This window comes from Anarrhichthys ocellatus, unplaced genomic scaffold (genome assembly GCF_004355925.1).
Source record: "Anarrhichthys ocellatus isolate YVR2014 unplaced genomic scaffold, GSC_Weel_1.0 scaffold137, whole genome shotgun sequence".
NCBI lineage: Eukaryota > Metazoa > Chordata > Actinopteri > Perciformes > Anarhichadidae > Anarrhichthys > Anarrhichthys ocellatus.
In genome coordinates, this window is record NW_022280167.1 from 258,778 (window position 1) to 279,548 (window position 20,771).

General features: G+C 42.8%; 2 protein-coding genes across 7 annotated transcripts in view; one reads left to right on the forward strand and one right to left on the reverse strand.

Annotated features, from left to right (window-relative positions):
* The window catches only part of LOC116399941 (nucleoprotein TPR-like), a 31,465-nt gene extending 20,980 nt beyond the window's left edge, over nt 1–10,485 (reverse strand). For all 5 annotated transcript variants that reach the window (XM_031877451.1, XM_031877448.1, XM_031877447.1 and 2 more), the window contains exons 1-18: nt 10,229–10,485; nt 9,684–9,788; nt 9,452–9,516; nt 8,014–8,104; nt 7,710–7,813; nt 6,880–7,044; nt 6,558–6,650; nt 5,696–5,776; nt 5,476–5,563; nt 5,091–5,228; nt 4,848–4,942; nt 3,832–4,029; nt 3,590–3,697; nt 2,515–2,738; nt 1,394–1,557; nt 1,174–1,298; nt 909–1,057; nt 644–806 (exon numbers count right to left, since the gene is read on the reverse strand). In XM_031877451.1, coding sequence (XP_031733311.1) covers nt 644–806; nt 909–1,057; nt 1,174–1,298; nt 1,394–1,557; nt 2,515–2,738; nt 3,590–3,697; nt 3,832–4,029; nt 4,848–4,942; nt 5,091–5,228; nt 5,476–5,563; nt 5,696–5,776; nt 6,558–6,650; nt 6,880–7,044; nt 7,710–7,813; nt 8,014–8,104; nt 9,452–9,516; nt 9,684–9,788; nt 10,229–10,379 — 2,307 coding nt within the window. In that variant the 5' untranslated portion in view covers nt 10,380–10,485. The remainder of the gene's footprint in view (nt 1–643; nt 807–908; nt 1,058–1,173; nt 1,299–1,393; nt 1,558–2,514; nt 2,739–3,589; nt 3,698–3,831; nt 4,030–4,847; nt 4,943–5,090; nt 5,229–5,475; nt 5,564–5,695; nt 5,777–6,557; nt 6,651–6,879; nt 7,045–7,709; nt 7,814–8,013; nt 8,105–9,451; nt 9,517–9,683; nt 9,789–10,228) is intronic.
* A 472-nt stretch (nt 10,486–10,957) lies between these two features.
* The window catches only part of odr4 (odr-4 GPCR localization factor homolog), a 10,311-nt gene continuing 497 nt past the window's right edge, over nt 10,958–20,771 (forward strand). Inside the window, exons 1-13 of one of the 2 annotated variants that reach the window (XM_031877463.1) lie at nt 10,958–11,063; nt 11,389–11,489; nt 11,800–11,916; nt 12,240–12,332; nt 13,080–13,186; nt 13,268–13,304; nt 13,482–13,625; nt 13,709–13,804; nt 15,580–15,627; nt 15,986–16,105; nt 16,192–16,285; nt 19,515–19,718; nt 20,655–20,708. In XM_031877463.1, the coding sequence (XP_031733323.1) occupies nt 11,394–11,489; nt 11,800–11,916; nt 12,240–12,332; nt 13,080–13,186; nt 13,268–13,304; nt 13,482–13,625; nt 13,709–13,804; nt 15,580–15,627; nt 15,986–16,105; nt 16,192–16,285; nt 19,515–19,718; nt 20,655–20,708 (1,210 nt within the window). In that variant the 5' untranslated portion in view covers nt 10,958–11,063; nt 11,389–11,393. Of the gene's footprint in view, nt 11,064–11,388; nt 11,490–11,799; nt 11,917–12,239; nt 12,333–13,079; nt 13,187–13,267; nt 13,305–13,481; nt 13,626–13,708; nt 13,805–15,579; nt 15,628–15,985; nt 16,106–16,191; nt 16,286–19,514; nt 19,719–20,654 lie in introns of both variants that reach the window. The other variant, XM_031877461.1, reaches the window with a different exon arrangement.

The window sequence follows — 20,771 nt, forward strand, 5'->3', positions numbered from 1 at the left end:
TTATTTATATATAACTTTATGAATCAGTATCTAGTTGCAAGACTGTATTGGGAATGAATTATAATATAATATATTTCATGCTTTTTTTCCCCCTCGTCTCCACTCGCTTTTTAGAAATGTAATTGCGAAGAGAGTTGAAAAGTCTCTAAATCTAGCGAGACAGTTGACAACAATGTGTGGTTGTGACAATAGTCAGTTGATGCCTGTGCTGATGCGCGTGATATGAACTGTAAATTGGACCAGTACATCTGAGACCGATCGGCCGTGAACGATCACTCGGTGCATCTCTAATTTCCTCACAACAGTAAAATATCCACAGAGTAACATTCTCTGGGAATCATTAGTCTAGGTGTTCGTAGTGTACTTCCAGTTAAGGATATTTGCAATTTAAGGCTAAAAACGTTCTGAAGCTACAAAAGAAAGACCAAAAGTTTATTTTAAACCTGAAAAAGCTACTTTGACTAATCAATCTGTCCAACACCAATGCAGTCCATAATGAATATGTCATGAACATAAAACCAGAGGGACAAAGAATAACACGGTGATCTGATTTCCTCTATCTTTAATCCAGCTTTGGTCAAAGTGTGACCCTGTCCCACAGCATCATAAGTACCCTTAAGATAAAGCTTCTCTTCCTCCTCACCTCTTCCAGCGCCAGCTTCTCGCTGGCCTGCCGCAGGTCCTGGCTCATCGTGTGGATGATGTGCTCGTGTCGTTGGGCCGTTGCAGCCATCTTTTGGTTCCTGTCCTGCAGGGCGGAGATCTCTCTGCGGTAGGCGGACACCGTGTCCTGGAGCATCTCGTACCTGACGGAGACACAAAAGACAAACACGCTGCGTTAAAAGGAAAACCTCCAAGAGCTGAACCGTGAGGCGGGGGGTGCGGCAGCAGTGCTGGACAGAGCAAACCTCTTGCTGCTGAACTCGAACTGCGAGGTGAGCTTGGCGTGGCTGGAGTTGAGATCCGTCAGCTGCCTCTGCAGCTGGTCGTTCGTTTCGTTCAACATCCGGTCGTTCTCCGACTTCTCCTTCTTGTACAGAGTGAAGGAGTCGCTCAGCTGGAGGGGCACGGACACAAACGCATCCAGTCAGAACAGCTACTGGATTTAAACATTTAGGATTTTCACCCAATGAAGATATGCAGATTCAAGTGAGCATGTGCAGGTGTTCATACCTGTTTTAATGCAGCTTTAGCCTGAGTGGTCTGTGCTGACTCGGCAGCGATGGCTCTCTGAGGAGCAGAGCGAGTAGCCGGCACCGACAGTCTAACATGTGCAGGGTGGGACGGAGACTCGGAACCTGCGGACACACGTGAAAACTTTATGCTATAAACGCCATTACATGTTAAAAAAAGACATCCCCATAAAGGCGTATTTGGAGTTTTTTCATCTCACCTTGAGGAGGCAGACTGAAGCCGGTGCTCTGCGTCAGCAGGGCCTTGTACATGTCTCTCTGCCGGGCGCTGGAGTCGGCCAGTTGCTTCTGCTGGTTCCTCTGCTCCCTCAGCTGCTCCACCTCCTTCTGAAGCTTGTCCACGCTGGCCTCCAACTCTGACACACTGAGGAGGAACCACAGAGACGGCGCTCATGTTTAGCTCCGCTGCTCACCAACGATGCTTTCCGCCTGATCCATGGATCCCATATCACTCGTGTTTATATAACTGAACATCAACACATACGCAATTTTGTCCAGGATGGAAACACAGCTTCCCCCCCCCCAGAATGTGTATTTCCTTTCTCACTTCGGATACCTTTTACCTGTTTAATTATAATTACAGTTAAAGATACCGGGCTGACGGCTGATGTGTTGGTTGGCTTATTGACTGTTATTAAATCTGTCATATTATTTTGAATTGATTAAGTGCTGTGACGTTATTGTGATTTACTGTGTGTCCTAAATGTATTATCTTATTATCACTGCCAGGAAGGTATGTATTCAGTCATCTGCGTGAGTATGCGTGCATCTCTTTGTCCGTCTGTCCACGGCTAATCTGGCATACTGCTGGACCCATCAGCCAAAATGTTTTTGTGCTCATTTATGAACGTATGCTGGAGGACCTCTCTTGGTTGCAGTGATTCACACTTTTATTGGCGGTTTGATTCCGCCATTGACTGCTGACTCATCACAACAGTTAACCGGACGTAGGGGCCGAAGTATTCAACAACCGTTTCAGTCGTTGGGCCGTGAGTTATGCCCGGGAGAGTGTCTTTGGGTGAAATTCTTCAATTTTTCTGAGGCACTCTTATTACATCTATAACATTCTTAGATATAGACTGATGTAAGGTCATAGTTCTTAGAAAAAGCTACAACATTTGAAAACTAATTTTAATTGCCTACGCACTTCATCTTACTTCATGTACCTGCAAGCTTGCGGCGCTTGTGTCAGCCCCAGAAGAGACTTTTACATCATTTGTACGTTGTTTTGCGGGAAAGCGACTGCCACTAGCGGAGTCAGTTGTTGCATCAGCAGAGGCACTTGTGAAAAAATGAAGAATTCAGTTACAGCACTTATTACCGTGCGGATGTCACTTGGCTCTGCCGTCTGTCCTTCTCCTCCTCCAGCTCCCTCAGCCGTCTCAGCAGGCTTTGGTTCTGCCTCTGCAGCTCCTCCACACTGCGGAAGGACAGCTGGCGCGGACCGATGACCTCAGAGGTACTGGAAATATTGGCGGAGCTGCCGTCCTCCCTGGTCACCTGATTACCTCTGGCTTCCTCCAGCTCCACCAGAAGAGCACACACCTGGACAAGAGACACATTTATGAATGAAGTAATCTGTACCAATCAGCAGGGATCTCCTTTTATTCTAGATTTTTATCCCCTGAGAATATTTTAGAATATTTCAGCTGAGGTGGTTCGGGGATCTAATTAGGATGCCTCCTGGACGCCTCCCACTAGAGGTTTTCCAGGCACGTCCAACTGGGAAGAGACCCCGGGGAAGACCCAGAACACGCTGGAGAGATTACATCTCCCAGCTGGCCTGGGAACGCCTCGGGATCCCCCAGAATGAGCTGGAACATGTTGCCGGTGAGAGGGAGGTCTGGGTCAGCCTGCTTGGCCTGCTGCCACCGCGACCCGACCCCGGATAAGCGGAGGAAAATGGATGGATGGAGGGAGAATATTTTATCAATCCACTGTTCACATACTTGAAAAATCTTTTTATTAAAAGTGATCAGAACTACCGAAGCCCCGAGAAGCAGGTTAGTTGCTTATTTTTTTCTTCTGTGAGTTGCAGGTGAATTTCTTTTTTTCCCCCCAGTGTTTGTTGTTGTTATTCTCTTTTCGACCACAAGAGGCTGAAGTGCACCACTGGCCAAAGTCCTAAAGCGACTTTTAATTTCTCCATACACTCTAAACACGAGGTACATATTGTATGTGTTAGCAAGTTATGTAACATTACTGCCATGTCTTTCTTTTGGCTAGAAATGTATTTTAATCTGCTTTTCACAGTTAGTATACTGGCAACGCTTTTTGAATTATTTTTAGATTGAGTTAGAAAACAGATCACCAGAAACAGATGCATTTAGATTTATTTGAAAGCATGTAATGCTTGGTGTGTGTGTGTGTGTGTGTGTGAGAGTGTGTGAGTGTACCTGTGTAGATGTATCCTCTAGATGTCTCTCTGTCCTCAGTTTGTCTCTCTCCATGCTATCACAGCGCTGCTTGGCCTCCTCTTTCTCTTTCTGCAAACTGTAGATCTCCTAATGACAAAAAGTACACAAAACACAGGTTTAACTCAACAGAATATGTAGTCAGAAGGTGAATAAACGCACTTGATAACACATTAGAATTTAAAGTTTGACAAAAACAGCAGGAGCGTGGACGTGTCGCCCACCGTTCGAGCCTGTTCCAGCTTGTTGCACAGGGAGGCCATGGATCTCTGCATGCTCTCGTACTCCTCTCTCTGACGCTTCAGGACAGGCGCCTTGGACTCTATCTCCAGGACGATCTCGTCCAGAACTCGGCTCACTCTCCTGGTCTCCTGCATCTCGAGCTGAAGCTGCGTCTGACACTCCGCATACGCATTATACAGCTGAAACGCAGAGGAGGAGTTAATACTCGCTACAACAAATATAAAACCATAGTGAGGTAGACTACAGTTACTTAACCGTCATCATAAAAACGCACAGGTTGCAGAAAGCCAAAGTCTACACTTCTGTGGATAATAATATAATAGCGTAATTATTTTCTCTGTACTAAATGCCATGAGGATGTCATATACGATATGATATCCAGTCTGGGATGTGTCAATGATTAGCATCAACCACATAATACAGCAGCCACGTCTCTGGTGGAAACCAGGAAACAAACGTGTATTTACATGCTGGAAAATAGTAATACAATAATAAGTAATTCATATTTTTTTGGCTGAGGGATCAAAAATTGTGGTTTTAATGACTTTCTAATCGGGACATTTTTGTCCTTGGGGTTCTGAGTGTCTGTATTTTGGCGAAACAGTTTATTATAGGAGCTGAGGTTGAACAAAATAAATTTAAAAAAAGAAGAAGAAAACAACAACCCTCACACCATTGCCAAAGTTTATGCCATATGCATTGAGTGAAAATTATCAAAAAATTAAACAAGCCCAAAATGTCTCAAGTGAGGCACAAGGATTCAGTCAGTTTGAGTGCTGCTCAAAGCTTTAGAGCCACAGTTAGGCACTATGATGACTTATTGATGTTTTAAATGTGTTAAGAGGTTTGATCTAACACGGTGTAAAACCGTGGAACACAAGTCCTTGCAAGTAAATATCAATCTGAATACTTTATTGGTTATTATGCAGCCGTGTGATATACTACTGATATGAGTTCAACCATGTCATCCAGCCCCGGAGTGTCCTCTGAAACTCACATCAAAGAACTTCATGCTGGGCTTCACAATGGCCGCGATGGCTGCTGCCGATGGACACATGGTGTCCAACTGCTCCTCGGTCAGAGACGGCGCACCTGGAGCAGAACACACACACACAAACACACACACACACATAATGCACATGTGTACACACACAGCACTGTGCAGATGGCCCTTTGCACCATGACAAACACATTCATCTCGTTATAAAAGTTAGACATAAAATAACACGCGTGTTCTTACAGCAGTGTTTGCCAGAAGCCTTCACCGTGGCGTTCTCTAGCTCCTGCTCCATTTTCTTGATCTTCTCTCTAAGCTCCACCTCAAGCTGCATCTTTAGCTCCGCCCCATCCGACGCCTTCTTTTCGAGGGTCTTATTGGCTGCAAAGACGGACAGCGTCATCGATCACACAGGTCACCATTAATACGTCACATGTTAAACAGGGCTCTAGGTGGCTTTTGACCGCTTCTTCGCCTACGCTGTTCAATACATTCGGGTCATACAATCAGGATTATCAGGAGGCCAAACACAGATAACAATGGTGAGGGTGGCACAGATTAAGTCAATACCAGTGTTCCGTAGCAGACTATTTGCGTGTTGGAAGAAAAGTAAAAACCGGTGCGATACCTTCCCCAGTGTCTTTAACCAGCTTGCTGAGCTCCTCCACTGCTCTGCTCAGCTCTTGATTCTTCGTCTCCATGTCTGTTGCTGCCCCCTACAGGGAGAACAAAGACATTGTGTACCAACGACATGCCGGGAACAAGCAGACAGCGAAATGTAGAGCAGATGTCTTGTGTTATTAATAAAGAGAATATAGTTATCCCAGGTGGCCTGCAGTGATTCTCACCTTGTAGAGGGAAGACAACTTGACATGAGCATTGAGCTCATTGCGGTATTTCTCCTCCATGGCACTCTGCTCGTCTTTAGCCTAGATAGACATACGTACCATACAAACAATGAACACCACCACATATGTATACACGGCCGGACGAGCAGACTTTAATGTCATCTTATTTTTTTGTCCTGTACATACAGCGTTTCCCCAAAAATGTATTTTTCTTTAATGCCAAATATCCCCTCCAGTGTTTCCCCTCTATCGGCTCACCGTTCAAGAGTCTGTGGTTAGTTCACACGTCTGTACCAACAGCAGGACAATCCAGCGTTCAACGTTAATGATCAAATTGTACTTTCCCCGATACAAATACAAAACTGAAGTTAATTGTCATGTTTAATCTTTATTCACGGCAAGTAAACGCTCTCAAACTTCTCAACACACAGTTGGAGTTTCGCACACATCCTCTGACGCCGCCCAACTACACGCTTGATTCCAGGATAGTTTACTTGCCCCGGACTCTGTTTAAAAAATACCCTTTAATGCTCCACTGCTTGTCAGCAACCGGTCATATTTGGCCTTGTGTGCTCTATATAACCGTAATTTCATTTTGAATAAGTGTTGTAGATGTAATTAATGCCGATATACAGAGCGTTTCATGTGGATTTAGAAAAGTAGCTGATAAATATACAAAGAAACTGTAAAGTGTTAAATGTGAGAATGATATTTGGTGTCAACCTAGTTGGTCTTTACAGCGATGCGAGGACCCTCAACCATCCAATACAGATGCAGACTTGCAAATCCAATAAGAAGGGAATACAGTAATCCTACCACTGGTCTCTCCATGAAGTTCTCAGCTGAGGTGTGTTTTCATTACCTGCTTCAGTTTGCTGTTGAGGTCCTCGGCTCGTTTACCCTGGCTGTCACTGGTTTGCGTCAGAGAGGCCAGCTGTCCTTCCAGTCTGGTCACCTGTTGAAGAGAAAAGTTATCTTAAGAAAGACATCAGCACTGTGGATAGGACGCCATGCCTCATGTCTTTATTCATAAAGAGACGTTTCAGTATTACAGCAGATGAAAGCCAGTAGGGAAAGCATTGGTATATGAGAGTAGAATATGACACAATCTGCTCAGTTTATGCTTTTCCTCTGTGTGTGTGTGTGTGTGTGTGTGTGTGTGTGTGTGTGTGCGTGCGTGTTACCTGCTCCTTGCTGCTCTTCTGACCACCCTGAAGCTCCAGTATCTCCTTGCCTTTCTCTCTGTTGGTGTTCAACAGTTCTTCCGTTTTGGTCTTCAGTTCTGCCGTTAACCACTCGATCTTCTTCTCGTGCAACTCTTTCTCCTGCTCCATGCGCTTCTCTCGGTGCTACGACGTGCAATCACAAAAAGCACATTATAAAATTAGAGCCTTGTGGTTGCTGCTTTAAACTACTAATGTGTGGTTCCAGTAAAAACACTCAGTGGTGTACTGAAGATTTGTGACCAATGGATGATTTGGGATTTAAATTCAGATGGTCTTTGCAACTGCTTCAAGGGATAGTTTGGGTGACTTTGGTGTTTTAAAAAGGTTCAGTTTGGATTCACCAAAGTCACACAATAACACAAACAAAGACCAGCAACTCCCATGTTCAGGTAAAATGACTTGTTGTCAAAGGAGCCTGGTTGCTTTGAAGACAGCATAGATGGATATAACAGCTCCAGTTCCCCGTCTGAAAGAGCCATCTGACAGCAACTTAAAGAGGTGAGAATATACTAAATATAGTGTCCACTGACTATGGAAGAGTAGCTCATACAACCACACTTCAAAAAATCTAAACTATCCCTTTAAGCAACTGATTTGGTGGTGAGACAGACATGCCGTAAGTGGACATTCTGAAAATAGAGTACCATTAAAGTAAAACCACAATAAAACAATATAAGTACCAAAATAAAAGCAGGCACTCGTGGTCACTGGAAAAAACTACAGCTAAATGCACTGCAACATGAGCTCTAACACTGACGTGATGCGCTTTCCATGAAACTAGTGCGTACCTGCACAGAAGCCTCAGATGACTGTATGCCGTCCAGTTTGAGCTGCAGCTCCGTCTTCACTTTGCTGGTCTCTGCCAGCTTCTCATTCAGACGCTTCACGTCCTCTACAAACAAGGACAGATGGTGTCGTGTGCTGAACAGATTGTAACGCCCCTTAAGGCAAATTCATGATATTGGGTTGTATGAAGAAAAACGACTTGACGTGAAAAACACAAGAATAACTGTTGCCATTCTAACCAAATGTCTAAAAAGAAAAGTGTGTGTGTGTGTGTGCATGTGTGTGTGTGTAAAGCTGACATCTTACCAGTGAGGTTTTCCACCTCCTGCGTTCTCTTCTCCAGCAGCCTCGCCAGCTCTCTCTTCTCGGCCTCGATCTCATACTTGGCCTTGGTTTGCTGTAAACGTACACAGCATTTGAACTACAAAACTATCCAGGGTTTGAAGGAAATTTGAAACATTTGGTTGTTTGAATACCTCTAAATAAAGTGCTGAAAAGGCTTAATTGGCTTAAATGGCAGTCTGACAGAGTCCTTTGTAAGAGCTACATGTGTAAATCCAGCAGTCAGAGAGTCTGCTAAAAACATTCACCATTTCAGAAGTTAACTGCTGCAGAGGATTTTGTGGGCGGAAAAAAGAAGAAATTTGCTCTTCACTATTCAGACAAAAAAGACACGCATGACAGATTGGTTTAGATCAGGGGTCTCAAACTCAAGGCCCGCGGGCCAAATCCGGCCCACAACGTCATTTTATGTGGCCGCAAATCCGCCAGCAAAAAAAAAAAAAAAAGATAAAAAAAATAATTATTTAAAGTTAGACTTGATAATAAAAATGTCCCCATAGTCGAAATTATGAGATAGAAAGTCGAGGTTATGAGATAGAAAGTCGAAGTTATGAGATAGAAGTCGAAGGTATGAGATAGAAAATCAAAATGATGAGATACTTGAACACACAGTCATAGATGCAGCTCTTTGGCTGGTTACACTTGAAATGGAAATGTATTGTGAGTACATTGAAGACTACTTTGAACGTGGCTTACGACACATGAAATACTTCACGTGGGATTGTGCAAACGCACCCTTGAAAGGATTTTAAGCATTGAACAAAGTTAATGTAATAACTTGTGTTTGATATTTGTCTTTGCTATTTTCTTTAATAGTTTGATCTTTGATAGAGTAATGTGGGTTTCTTAACCCTAAATGAAAAGGATTTACGTAAGTTATAACAGAAATGTGCTTAAATATATTTTTACATTTATATAACTGCATGTACAATATTTTTACACTTGAATAAACAATAATCAAATGCAGTGAAAGTTATTTACCAATATGTTAGGAGTAGTTATATTTACACAGTCTTACATTTACAACCGGCCCTTTGAGGGCGACTGTGATGCTGATGTGGCCCAGAGTGAAAATGAGTTTGACACCCCTGGTTTAGATATTTAAAATCCACTGACACCATGCATTCTATGTCTTACCTTCAACACCATACCAAAAATCTGCGTACTTCTCTCTTCAACCAAAAATGTACTTCTGCTATATTACACACCTTCTGATATCAAAAAAGTAATTTAATTGAATTAATAAATGTGCTTAAATTTCATCCAAAAACAAACAGAAGCTGTTTCTGAAACTATAAAAAGTTCATTACCAGACCTATATTTTTGGGTGTTGTGTCTCATAAGCAACAGTAGCAGGACATCATTGACACCACAGACTTAGGAGGGGGATGGGCATGCCTACCTGTTGAGGGGGTTTATCTTCAGGGGTCTCTCCCTCTATTCCCTTCAGAGCGCTCAGCTCTTCATCTGCACAATAGAGAAGACACCGCTCACACACAGGAACATGGAGGCAAACATTTCAAACAATCAGGAAGTTGAGTCCAACAAGTGAAAGCGGTGCAGTCGAAGCGCCGACCCCTCAATTAAGCAAAGGGAAGACAATGTGTGTAAAAGGGAAGAGCATGACGACTCACTGAGCTTCTTATTTTCCTCCTGGAGCGCCTGCACGTCTCTGGTGGCAGACAGGATCTGTTCCTGACTCTCCGCCAGTCTCTTGTCAATGTCAAAGTACTGCTGTTCTGTAGGGACGAAGGACAGCATACACAACACATGAGTACACATGTCAAACAACATAGTAACTGCACCACACAGAATACACTAGTTTTATTCCATGTCTCATCTGCCAAAGAATACTTTTTAAAGCAGTAACATCTTTTATCAGCAGTAGTTACTACTATATACTAATATATAACTTTATATTCAGAACTCATACACAGGTATTGAACATGATGGATTCAAAGGAAACCTCTAAAAACTCTTGCGCCACAGTTAGCATTAATATCGTAGCTAACGTTAGCGGGCATTTGTAAGCGATGTGGATGAATCACAGCATTCGTTGTATTTTTTGCCGGATGTAGCAGAAGAAAGCTTCACAGTACACTGAAGTTTGACATGAGGTTTCCATCATATCGCACATGCTAACCGGTTAACTACTGTCTCCTGTGTAGTAGCTACCTACCGCTGTCTGCTTTGAACCGCTCGTGCTGCGTCCTGAGCTCCTCGTTAGCATTTTGCAGCTCCGTTACAAACTTCTCGAGCTTGTTCTGGGCGGCTTTCGGGAGTTTATTGAACTCCGTCCGCTCCAGAACCTGAAGCAGGACAGCCGCCATCTCCACCTAACACTACACCACTGAAAAAATAACAGTAAATGGATACCAAACTCTGGTAAAATAGAAACGTTCTACTGTCCACAAACCCGGTCCGCTGAACTGCGAACGTGTCAAGCCATGCTTGTGCAAAAACAGGATATCTACTCGAAACTTTCAAAATAAAGCAATCATTAACAATCCTGTTGCTACTATGTCATAGCGAATGTGCACTAACTGAAAGAAAAAGCGCTGCTTTTTGTTGTAGTACACAATTCATGATGAATTGAAAACCTTAGTTTAAACGATAGCTGTCACACGGGAAGCCATAAACACTTCTACCGCGCCAGTGTGATCCCACCACAGACAGAGGTAACGTTACAAATATTACTAGTTGTATTGTTTTCATTGGTGTAATGTGAATAGCTACAATACTTTAATTATGTGCAGTTAGTTAGTTAAAGTTTAAATGTCACTGCAAGTTGTATAGTGAAAAGAAATGAATGTTTCGTTGGCTGTTTGTCTTTCGTTATGTAACTTGATCATTGACGCACGACGACGTTGTGCGACGGAAATACGTCATTGCGCAACGCATGCTGGTAAATTGAGCCTTGCTGCTCTGCTGACGAACCCCTGCAAGCTGTCAACATTAACAACAAGTATCCTGCCTTCTGGTTCATAAGTTACCCACTGTCTCGCTTCCGTCAGGTATTTCCCCACGACACGTATTTAGACACCTGAAACTCAAGCTGTACAAGCTCTATATAACGTTAGCTAGTCGCAGTGAGTTAATATCGGTTAGCTAAAGTTAGGGGGCTGACAACCATTAACCAACCCCAACGTTGAGTTTAAGTTTTACGTGGTTTAATTACTTGTTTTTTTGTAGATAACGTTACAAGTCAATCTTACGTCAAGTCTTCACTTGTTTAGTCGTGTTTTGTTCTTCCACGTCTCTCCTTTCTCATCACTTTCTCACTGCAGACATTACTCTGATTTTCTATCACCCCTCCATCTCTCTCCACACCTTCCTTAGGCAGAATGGGTCGCAGTTATATAGTAGAAGAGGCCGTGGAGGGATATCTGACGAAACAGTGTGAACAAGCAGGTCCAGTCACAGGCCTGCTAATTGGACAGGTAAGGTTGTACACAGACATCTATCTGTGGTACTGAGCATAGCTTCAGACCAGCTGTAACAGTTACCACTGCAGTAACATGTTGGTACTAATGTAACTGAAAAACAGCTTCACCTGTAACACAGAACATCACAATACACCTGAGAAGTTCAGGATGTAAAACTGGACAATACGTCTGTCAGTTAGAGTCTAGGGTTTGTTGGAGGTATTGGAGTGTGGTCTCATAATACGACATGATATGATGGGAAAGAGTATTTGCTGTATGTGTGAGTGACGACACATCAATCGATATTGATGACTAAACATTTCAGAGCTCAACCCAGAGGGAGTTTGTCGTCACGGCAACTCGGACGCCCCAAAGGAAGGAGTCTGCTGCAGCGGCTGGAAACTCTCTGGACAAGGATTGGGTGACTGAGCATGCTCGACAGGTGAGCAGAGAGGGACACGGCTCTATCCCAACGCACACTCATGTGGTCTTGAGTATTTAAGTATGTGTTAAAGTGTACTGCATGATAAGAACTGGGACATGCTTTATACAGGGAGCTCATACAGTCAATGAAAGATGATGGATTAAAGAAACAAGGACAGAAAAACTTTGAAGTTATTGTAAACACATCTATAGTTCCATGTAATGATGTCAACCTATGTGTTTTGTAATAAACAGTGTAGGTTGTGTTCATTGGAGTGAGACGGCAAAACTGATAACCGGTACGGTGTTTTTACTAACGGTTTGCATTGCCACTGTTTACAGGTGTCTCGGATGCTGCCCGGAGGCCTGTCTGTATTGGGAGTGTTCATCGTCGCTGACACTGACGCCAAGGACACAGTAACCACACTCCGACAGGTGAGATTCATATAAATACATTGTACATGATGCACACATTATTAAAGCTGCATCAATCCATTTCTGGCCACTAGGGGGCAGAAAAGCATTACAATCAGGGGGCAGATTCCCCTTTGCTTATGATATTGTTGGGACAAGTTCATTTATGAAGCACCTTTCCACTGCAGAACTTCGCAAAGTGCTTCACAATGAAAAACAAGTGAACAGACTTTAAAAAATGACATTAAGTCACCATAAAATGTGAATAAATCTAAACAGGTGTGTCTTGAGCTGCTTTGGGAGTCCACAGATCCTAAAGGGTAACTTCAATATTTTTCAACATAGGCGATGTTTTCGTGTCTAAGTGACTTATGGGGACTGTTTTTGAAATTGGTCCACACTGCTGCATATCAAATCAAGCGCTTTCTAAACTGCCAGACAGCCAGCAGCGGGCGATGAAGATGTTTCGACCTTCCTTTTGGGGAGCTGTCAGCCTGTGAAACACTTTACTGAATGTTGTGGCTGCTGTCAGAGTAGAAGAGTAATATACTGTATATTATCCTGTTAGCCGTCAGGGAAGAAGAACCTTGTTTTGAGTCTTGCAATTTAATGCAAAAGGTTTGTACATGAGCAGAAATGTAGCGCAGCATGGAAGAGAAAGGAGTGCTCTGTTTAGCTGAATGTGCAATAATCAATGAATAGTCATGATGCTTATGTGCTTGTACCTGTATTCTCTGTCTCTGAACCTTGTGAGCTGTCTGTGTGCAGCTGGTCTTTGCCGTGGAGAACCTGATCTCCTCGGAGCGTCTGTGGAACCCTGCAGATGATGACGTCACCGACAGTGTCGTGCTGCATGTCAACCCCAAAACCAGGAAGTATCCTTTTGCGCATCCTTCTCGTTGGATCAGTTAGCTACCAGATACCCCGTGTGGATGTTCCTTAACCTCTCGTCTTAGAATCTTCTGCAGAACCTTCGACGTTAAAGATTCCAAGGTTGGTTTCCATCTTTCATTTTCATTCATTCATCTTTCACAAAAGCCACGGCCTTCCATCTGCAGTCGTTACACTTAATCTGTTGCTGTTGCATATTGCCTTCAAAAAGTGCTCAAGATCTCAGACTCGCAGCGTTGTTTTGTCATCAATCATCCCAATGTCCACTGGCTGTTGCAGAGCGTGGCCAAGCCTGCAGACTGGAAGTACCAGTCGGGTGTGTGTTCCTCCTGGATCACGGTGTCCTGTTGTTTAAGCATGGACCTGTTGGTGCCACTGCCAGACAATAGAACCGATACGGAGGACATGGATACATGTCTAAAGGTTGGCACGCAAACACACACAGTCACGTAAATTCATTTTCAGGAACTTCAGTGGAACTGTTCTCAGGCCAAGCTTCGTTTCAGGAGGGGCTCAAAGTGTGGGCACACCAGCTGGAGGGCGGAGTTTGTCTGATCGATGGGAAAAAGCTGGCGGATGACTCAGAGCTCGCAGGAGGACAGGTTGTATACATCTAACCAACACTGACAGAACAGAAATTCAATCTTTACGTCTGCTTTGGACCTTTGCTCAATGGCACTTTGGCAGTAATGCTGCCAACAAGAGCACAGCTGGTACTTATCAAGCGTCTCAGAGAAGGAAATCTCTCCTAAATGGCTGAGAAGTTTCAGAGTGATGTGCTTTTGGTCCTCCTTTTTAGGACTAGAAGTAAAAGCATTTCTTATCAACTTCCCTAACATAGGAAATGACTCCTATCTCTGCCAAAATGTGGGAGAGCTCCACAGGAGTCCTAAGCTGTGTGGAGAAGCCAGGAGACAATATTCAGGCCGAAATACCTCGTGAGAAGAAAGATATTTTTGGAAACGCTTGATTACATTGAGCTTATTAAAAGATGGTTTATGTGCAGGATACAGAGGAGAACACATGCTGTCCCTGCAGAAACCGCTGTCCTCACATTGTTGCCCAGTCCTCAGCTTTGATCATGCTCGCCGGTCCTTGTAAAGATGAAAATGCGCACAAGGGTTCGGCGTGAGAGCAGACTTACACAATCATGTCCTCTGGCTGGTTGTAACGTATAGTGAACGATATCTCAGGTTACATGTTCATTTTGTTACAGTGTAAGACTGGGTGACATTACAGAAATAGTGCTACTGACGTTACTCTATTTGTCAACATCACAGTACTGTTTTAGGCTATAGCCTAAGGACAGTAAGCCATATTTTATATACAATATGTACCATACTGTGTTATAGTGGGTTTGGATTATACACATAGACTGTGTATAAGAAGTGGTAGTCCTCCTGACGTCCCCCATCGGTTTGTGGACTGCTTGTTTGAAGCCTCGAGTTCGGCATTTTGGCCGTCGCCATCTTGTTCTTTTGCAACCTTTGAAAGGAAGTTACCATATTCGTCTACAATGTTTACTAAGGTAATAATAAAGAGAAAAGTAGAGTCATTTTCTCATAGACTTCTATACAACCAGAGGAGTCGCCCCCTGTTGGACACTAGAGAGAATACAGGTTTAAGTCATGAAGCTTTGGCTTCACTTTTCAGAACTAGAGGATGCTGATTATACACAGTACAGTCATTTAATTTGCAGAGTAATTTTAAAAAAATATTTGAAACAGCTGTTCTGTAATTAGAAACAGTCAATACAATTCAGTAATGGTAAAGCTGTCCATGTCATTACTTTATATTCATGTAATAAATATACAAACATCAATTAGATGGTTATCTGTATGCGAAATGAAGAAAATACATTTGATTATGACAATCATCTACAGATGGGATCACTATCAGAGATCTCCACTGTATTTCAGTTTCTCTTTACTCACCTTAAATCTTAGCTTTAGGATCTATAACATCGCAGTTAATTAGGAAGCCTTCGTGGAATCTTCCAGTGCATGAACACAGAGAACGGACTTCTCAGTGAAGTATGAGATAGTTTGGTCCAGCAGTTTGACTTTAAAACAAAAGATTTATTTATTTATTTCATAGATTTAGTATTTCTTACAATAATTAGATGTGCTCTTAATCATTTCTACAATCTAACTGTTTTTTTTAGAAGAGCAGAGTATTTACATATTTACTGTGTGATTCTGAGACGCTTGATCAATACGGGCCCTGAGCAGGCTGATGAGAGGTTAAAACACCACCTCACAATAATCCTAAATATGATTTATTAAACCTTAAAGAACTGCATGTAACTATGACGATGAATCTAACGGTGTGGAAGACGGAAGTGTGTGATTGTGTCTGTGATTATGTCTTTCTGTAGAAGAGGAATGTGAGACAGACGTACACAGCTCAGCTACTCATCACACCGGTAAGAGAACACTCACAACAGAAACAAGACGAGAGCCTGTAGTTTATTATATTCCATATTATAGTCCATTATATTGGAGAGAAGGCAGACATCTCTACGGCCGATACCTCCAACACTAGGCAGCTCACACCAAAACTATCTAGACTGATTTATAGCACCAAATATTTACTTCTGATTTTGGGATAAACTGTCCCTTTTAAGGGTATTTAAACAGTATGGTAGGGGACCAGAAGAAGCTGATTTTAAAGCATCGTTCATAAATACAAACTATATCTAGCGCTCTGACTCATAAATCTAGGCCTAGTGATTTGGTACGTGCAATGTATAACAGAGAACCATGATGTCCTGTGTGTGCCAGGAGGAGCGGAGGTCAACAGATGTGGTCCAGCGGTGTGGAGGCAGCGTGTCGGTCAGAGGAGCTATCCACAGCAGAGCTTACCTGCACAGCAACAAACCCAAGGCCAAACTGGCCGAGAAGGTAATGCTGTGATTCTGTATATGAGCTTAAATCAGAAGCTTTCCGTCATTTCTTTTTTTAAATTGTGAAATCTCTATTGTGGACAGCTGCTGAAGAGGGACATGATCTCTACGGTGGCCACGAGGGCTCAAATACTGCTGGAGGAGCTGCTGACGTCACAAGAGGACAAACACCAGAGAGGTACATGCACCGGTGTGCTCCGCCAGTCATGAGCCTTTGTGTGCAGATAGTGGAAGTCAAGGTGAAGGATGAGGTCAGAGTGGGGGGCAGGTTTAGGGTCAACCAATCCAAGTGAAGAGGTAGGATTTGTGTGCCGATAGGAAGATATGCATTGGAAGCTCAACTGTGGGGAAATGATTAACCGACTTTACAAAACCCAGTACAGTAAGAGTTGAACACAGCGCTGAGTTAGCGATACACAAAGAGAAACGTACTGTACATCCTGATGGGGAAGGTTAAAGGGGAAGTACACCCTTTGTGTGTGTTCTTTCCGTGAACAGAGACGAAGTCCTCCGATGCTGCTGTTGAACGAGGTCCAGTGTTTCTCCATGGAGCACTTGGTCGGCGTCCCGCGATGAATCCCGTCTTGCTCTTTGCAAGTCTCTCTTTTCATAACACTTTTGGGCTCTCTCTCCCCCCCTCCCCAACACTTCCTAACTCGGCACATGATTATCATGACATCATTGATTATGTGTATGTGCTGCGAACAACATATATCTTTCTGTATGTGTGTGTGTGTTCTGGAAACTACCTAACTTCCCTGTGTGGGTGCTCTCACTTCCTCAATGCTCTGAGTGTGTGTGACGTTACACCCGTGTATGTGCTCGGACAACACTCCAACATCTGTTATGTTCTCAGCCTTTAAGGCCCCCACCCTGCTTACATCAGCTCTTTCCACACACACACAGACTTCACTTTACTCAGATACACATACATTATTATTATCAGTTTTACATTTGTTAAATCACTTCATAATTCTACGTACTACACACTTGCATTAATATGATTATTTGGAATACATTCTGTCAACTTTTGACTATACGCTTTGTGTCTATTTAAGCCTGATTCATATATCGAACATGTATTCCTCCTTTTTAAGGCAGCCTTCCTGGGAGCTCAACTCAACTTTTCTTGACACCTTTTTTAAAACTCATACATGTTGTTCATATGGTCCAACACAGTCCTAAAATATTAGTCAACATGAACACCTCTCCCAAAGAGTGCTAAAACCCAAATTTGTGATGTCATCAAGTATAAAGTGTGGAACTGAGTATATGGGAACATTTTCTGTTTCACAACTGAGACCGCTACAATAGAATAAAAAAAGAAAACAAAATCAGTCTCCTGTTCATTGTCTGTGGAGCAGCTCCACTCTTCTTCTCTGGTTTCTGGCTGTGAGAGAGAGCAGCTCCACTCTTCTTCTCTGGTTTCTGGCTGTGAGAGAGAGCAGCTCCACTCTTCTTCTCTGGTTTCTGGCTGTGAGAGAGAGCAGCTCCACTCTTCTCTGGTTTCTGGCTGTGAGAGAGAGCAGCTCTACTCTTCTTCTCTGGTTTCTGGCTGTGAGAGAGAGAGCAGCTCTACTCTTCTTCTCTGGTTTCTGGCTGTGAGAGAGAGAGAGCAGCTCTACTCTTCTCTGGTTTCTGGCTGTGAGAGAGAGAGAGCAGCTCTACTCTTCTTCTCTGGTTTCTGGCTGTGAGAGAGAGAGAGCAGCTCTACTCTTCTCTGGTTTCTGGCGGTGAGAGAGAGCACGTTCACATATATTGATTGAGCTTTCCTAGGCTGCGGAAATAACTCATTCAGTTACTTTGTTGTTGACAACAGATTAGAATTTCCTATTTATTCAAGCAAATTGCACACGTGCTGAAACACATGTGTACAATTTGTCTTCAGTTTGCACAATAACCGCTTGCACGTAGTTTGATATTGTCATAGTCTTCACAAATGCTAAAAATTATCATTTTATCATTTGAGCCAACACATGCAAAGTGATCCATTCAATTATAAAACGCTGTCAGACATAAATGTACGTTCCATAAATATCTATGACATGGTGTTTGGTTTTTTTATTTTTCCAGGGTTTGTCTGGCTTTTTTACATGAAAGATTCTGTGTACTACAGCATGGTTCAGTATTGACTTCTCCCAGTAAACCTGTACCTACAGTTGAACTGGGAGTATAAAAAGCTCAGTGTGATACACAACAGCATTCAGCTGGACAAAACTGACGTTCCTAACAGAGATTTGTATTTCAGGAACAATTTCATGGTTGAAAATAACATGTCAACAACTACAGCTGTGACGTATGTACTTACAGTTTAGAGAATGTTAAGACTGTTTCAACGATTGGAACAATAAACTGTAAGTGAGACTGCTGGAATGTGCCCTCTGTATCCAGCTGCATTCGTGAAGCCCAAACAAAAGCAATGTTGTGTTCAGTTACGGATGAGATGAATGTCCAAAATCTGTGGAAAAAAAAACCAGTGTATCGATGTACTTTCAGCTGATGTTATAGTGAGACCGTATGAAGAAGAAGTAACATCCTCTCATCAAAGTTGGTTTAATCATTTATCAAACGCATCCTTTCAATGCACTCCGGGTTTTGGTGCTGCTGTGTTCGTTTGGTCCGGTCTGGTACGAACGGCAGCTTGTGGTGACTCATGTCATAAAACTTTCCATGGCTTCTTCATAAAAACGAAATCTGTAAACACGTTGCCTCACCCAGCACAGTGCTTGTCCATGCACGATCAGACAGGACTCAGACACGCACCGGTATGGCTGGCTGCAGCTTCGTATCACACACCTCACTGTCATCACCGTCTTTACTGTTTGTATTATTTTGCCTTTTGTTTCTGTAATCAAGGTGGACACTATCTTTTGTTGAGCAAAGTAATGTAGGTGAAATACTGATGAACTCTGGGTAATTTCTATGCATGTTTCATCTAGAATATGTCCCAGAGATGTTTTTATCCTATTGGATCAGATCACTGTAAAGGGTCATTTGTTTGTGACTCTTTTCTTTTGTCTGAGATGTTTTTTGAAATTTATTTATTTAAAGAAATTATTTTTTAAAAGAAAATTTCAATCAAACTGAGCTGTGAGTAAAGTGACCAATGCAGGATCAAAATACAACTGTGAGTGTGGAACAATATACTGTATCTGAATGCACCTTCAGTCCAGTCGACGATGTCTTGAAAGCAACTGACACAACAGGTTGTTGGGTACTGAAGGACAATGTAACACGCCATTATCATGTTATTGCCACTTGTGGCAGCAGTGGCTACCGTTTTTCTTAATTTACCTCGTCTCACTTTAGCGTCTTTATTAATAACCACAGTAATATTCGGCAGGTATTTAAATTCAATCCATCTCAGCCGCTCTCCTCACTGTGCCTCTGACTGTCTTTTGTTTCAGAGCAATTCTGTCTCCCTCATCGTGTCTTCTGTCCGGTGAAAGGGAGCGGGCCGGTGTGTGTGTGTGACTACCACTTCAGTGACGAGGGCCTGTCTGAGGTGACTGACAGGCTGAAGGAGATGCTGGATATTGATGTAGCCAAGAATGACCTGGATACCAGGCAGGAGACGCCCGCTGAAGTCCTAGAGAGAGATGCTGCAGCGGGTAGGAGGAGTGTGTGTCCGCACCGTGTCTGCTGCACCACGTGGTTCATGATTTTCACACCAAATCAGTATTTGTATTTAGAGCACATTGGAATAAAAGCATAGACTGGTAGACATTGGTTTGTAGACTACCGTTTTGAAGCCTTAAGTTCAGCATTTTGGACATCGGCATCTTGGTTTTTGTCGTTAAAATCTTGTTTTTTTGGAAGCAGAAGTAGAGGTTGGGTACTAAATGAACATCATGCTGTATTGAAGAAGACTTGAAACTAGAGATTGAGACCATAAATTCATGTTTACTGAGGTAATAAATCAAGAGTGAAGTAGAGTCATCTTCTCATAGACTTCGCCCTCGATGGCCAGTAGAGATAATAGAAGTTGAAATATTTCCACATCGGCTTCACAATCCATTCTAGTGAATGCAATTCCTCAGATAAAGCCTGGAAGGAATTTCTTCAAATTTGGCGCAAACGTCCACGTGGACTCGGATGAACTGATTAAAATTTGGTGGTCAAAAGTCACAGTGATGTTACAAAACACTTTTTTTGGCCACAATTAAAAATTGTGTATGCTTATTATGACAATATTACACAAAATGTCAAGTAGAATAAATTGATTAAGTGACATTTTGGACAGACGTGTTGTAAACCGAAGCAACAACGGAGAGGCAGTATTTTGAGTTTCACCTGGCAAAAAGCACAGAAAGTGTTTTGTTGGGGAAACCTTTGTTTCTGGCTGTGAGAAGACGGATCATTACCTCAGGTAGTATCCACAAATCCATCCAAAGTCCAACACAAACTGACATTTATTTATTGCAGTTATTGCAGTTGAAGTAAAGGAATTCTCTCATTTCCATCCTTAACCTGATTGTTCCCCAATAACCAGGTTTGAGTTGTTGAGATTTTGTATTATTGTAGTTTATTAAATGGTGTTTTTCCAGAGCCCACCGTGGAAACCATTGAAGTGCTGGAGCCCAAGAGGAACAACTACATTGGTAAAACACTTTTCCAGTGTAACGCCTACAAACATCCTTATAACATCAGCACAACAGCCAATA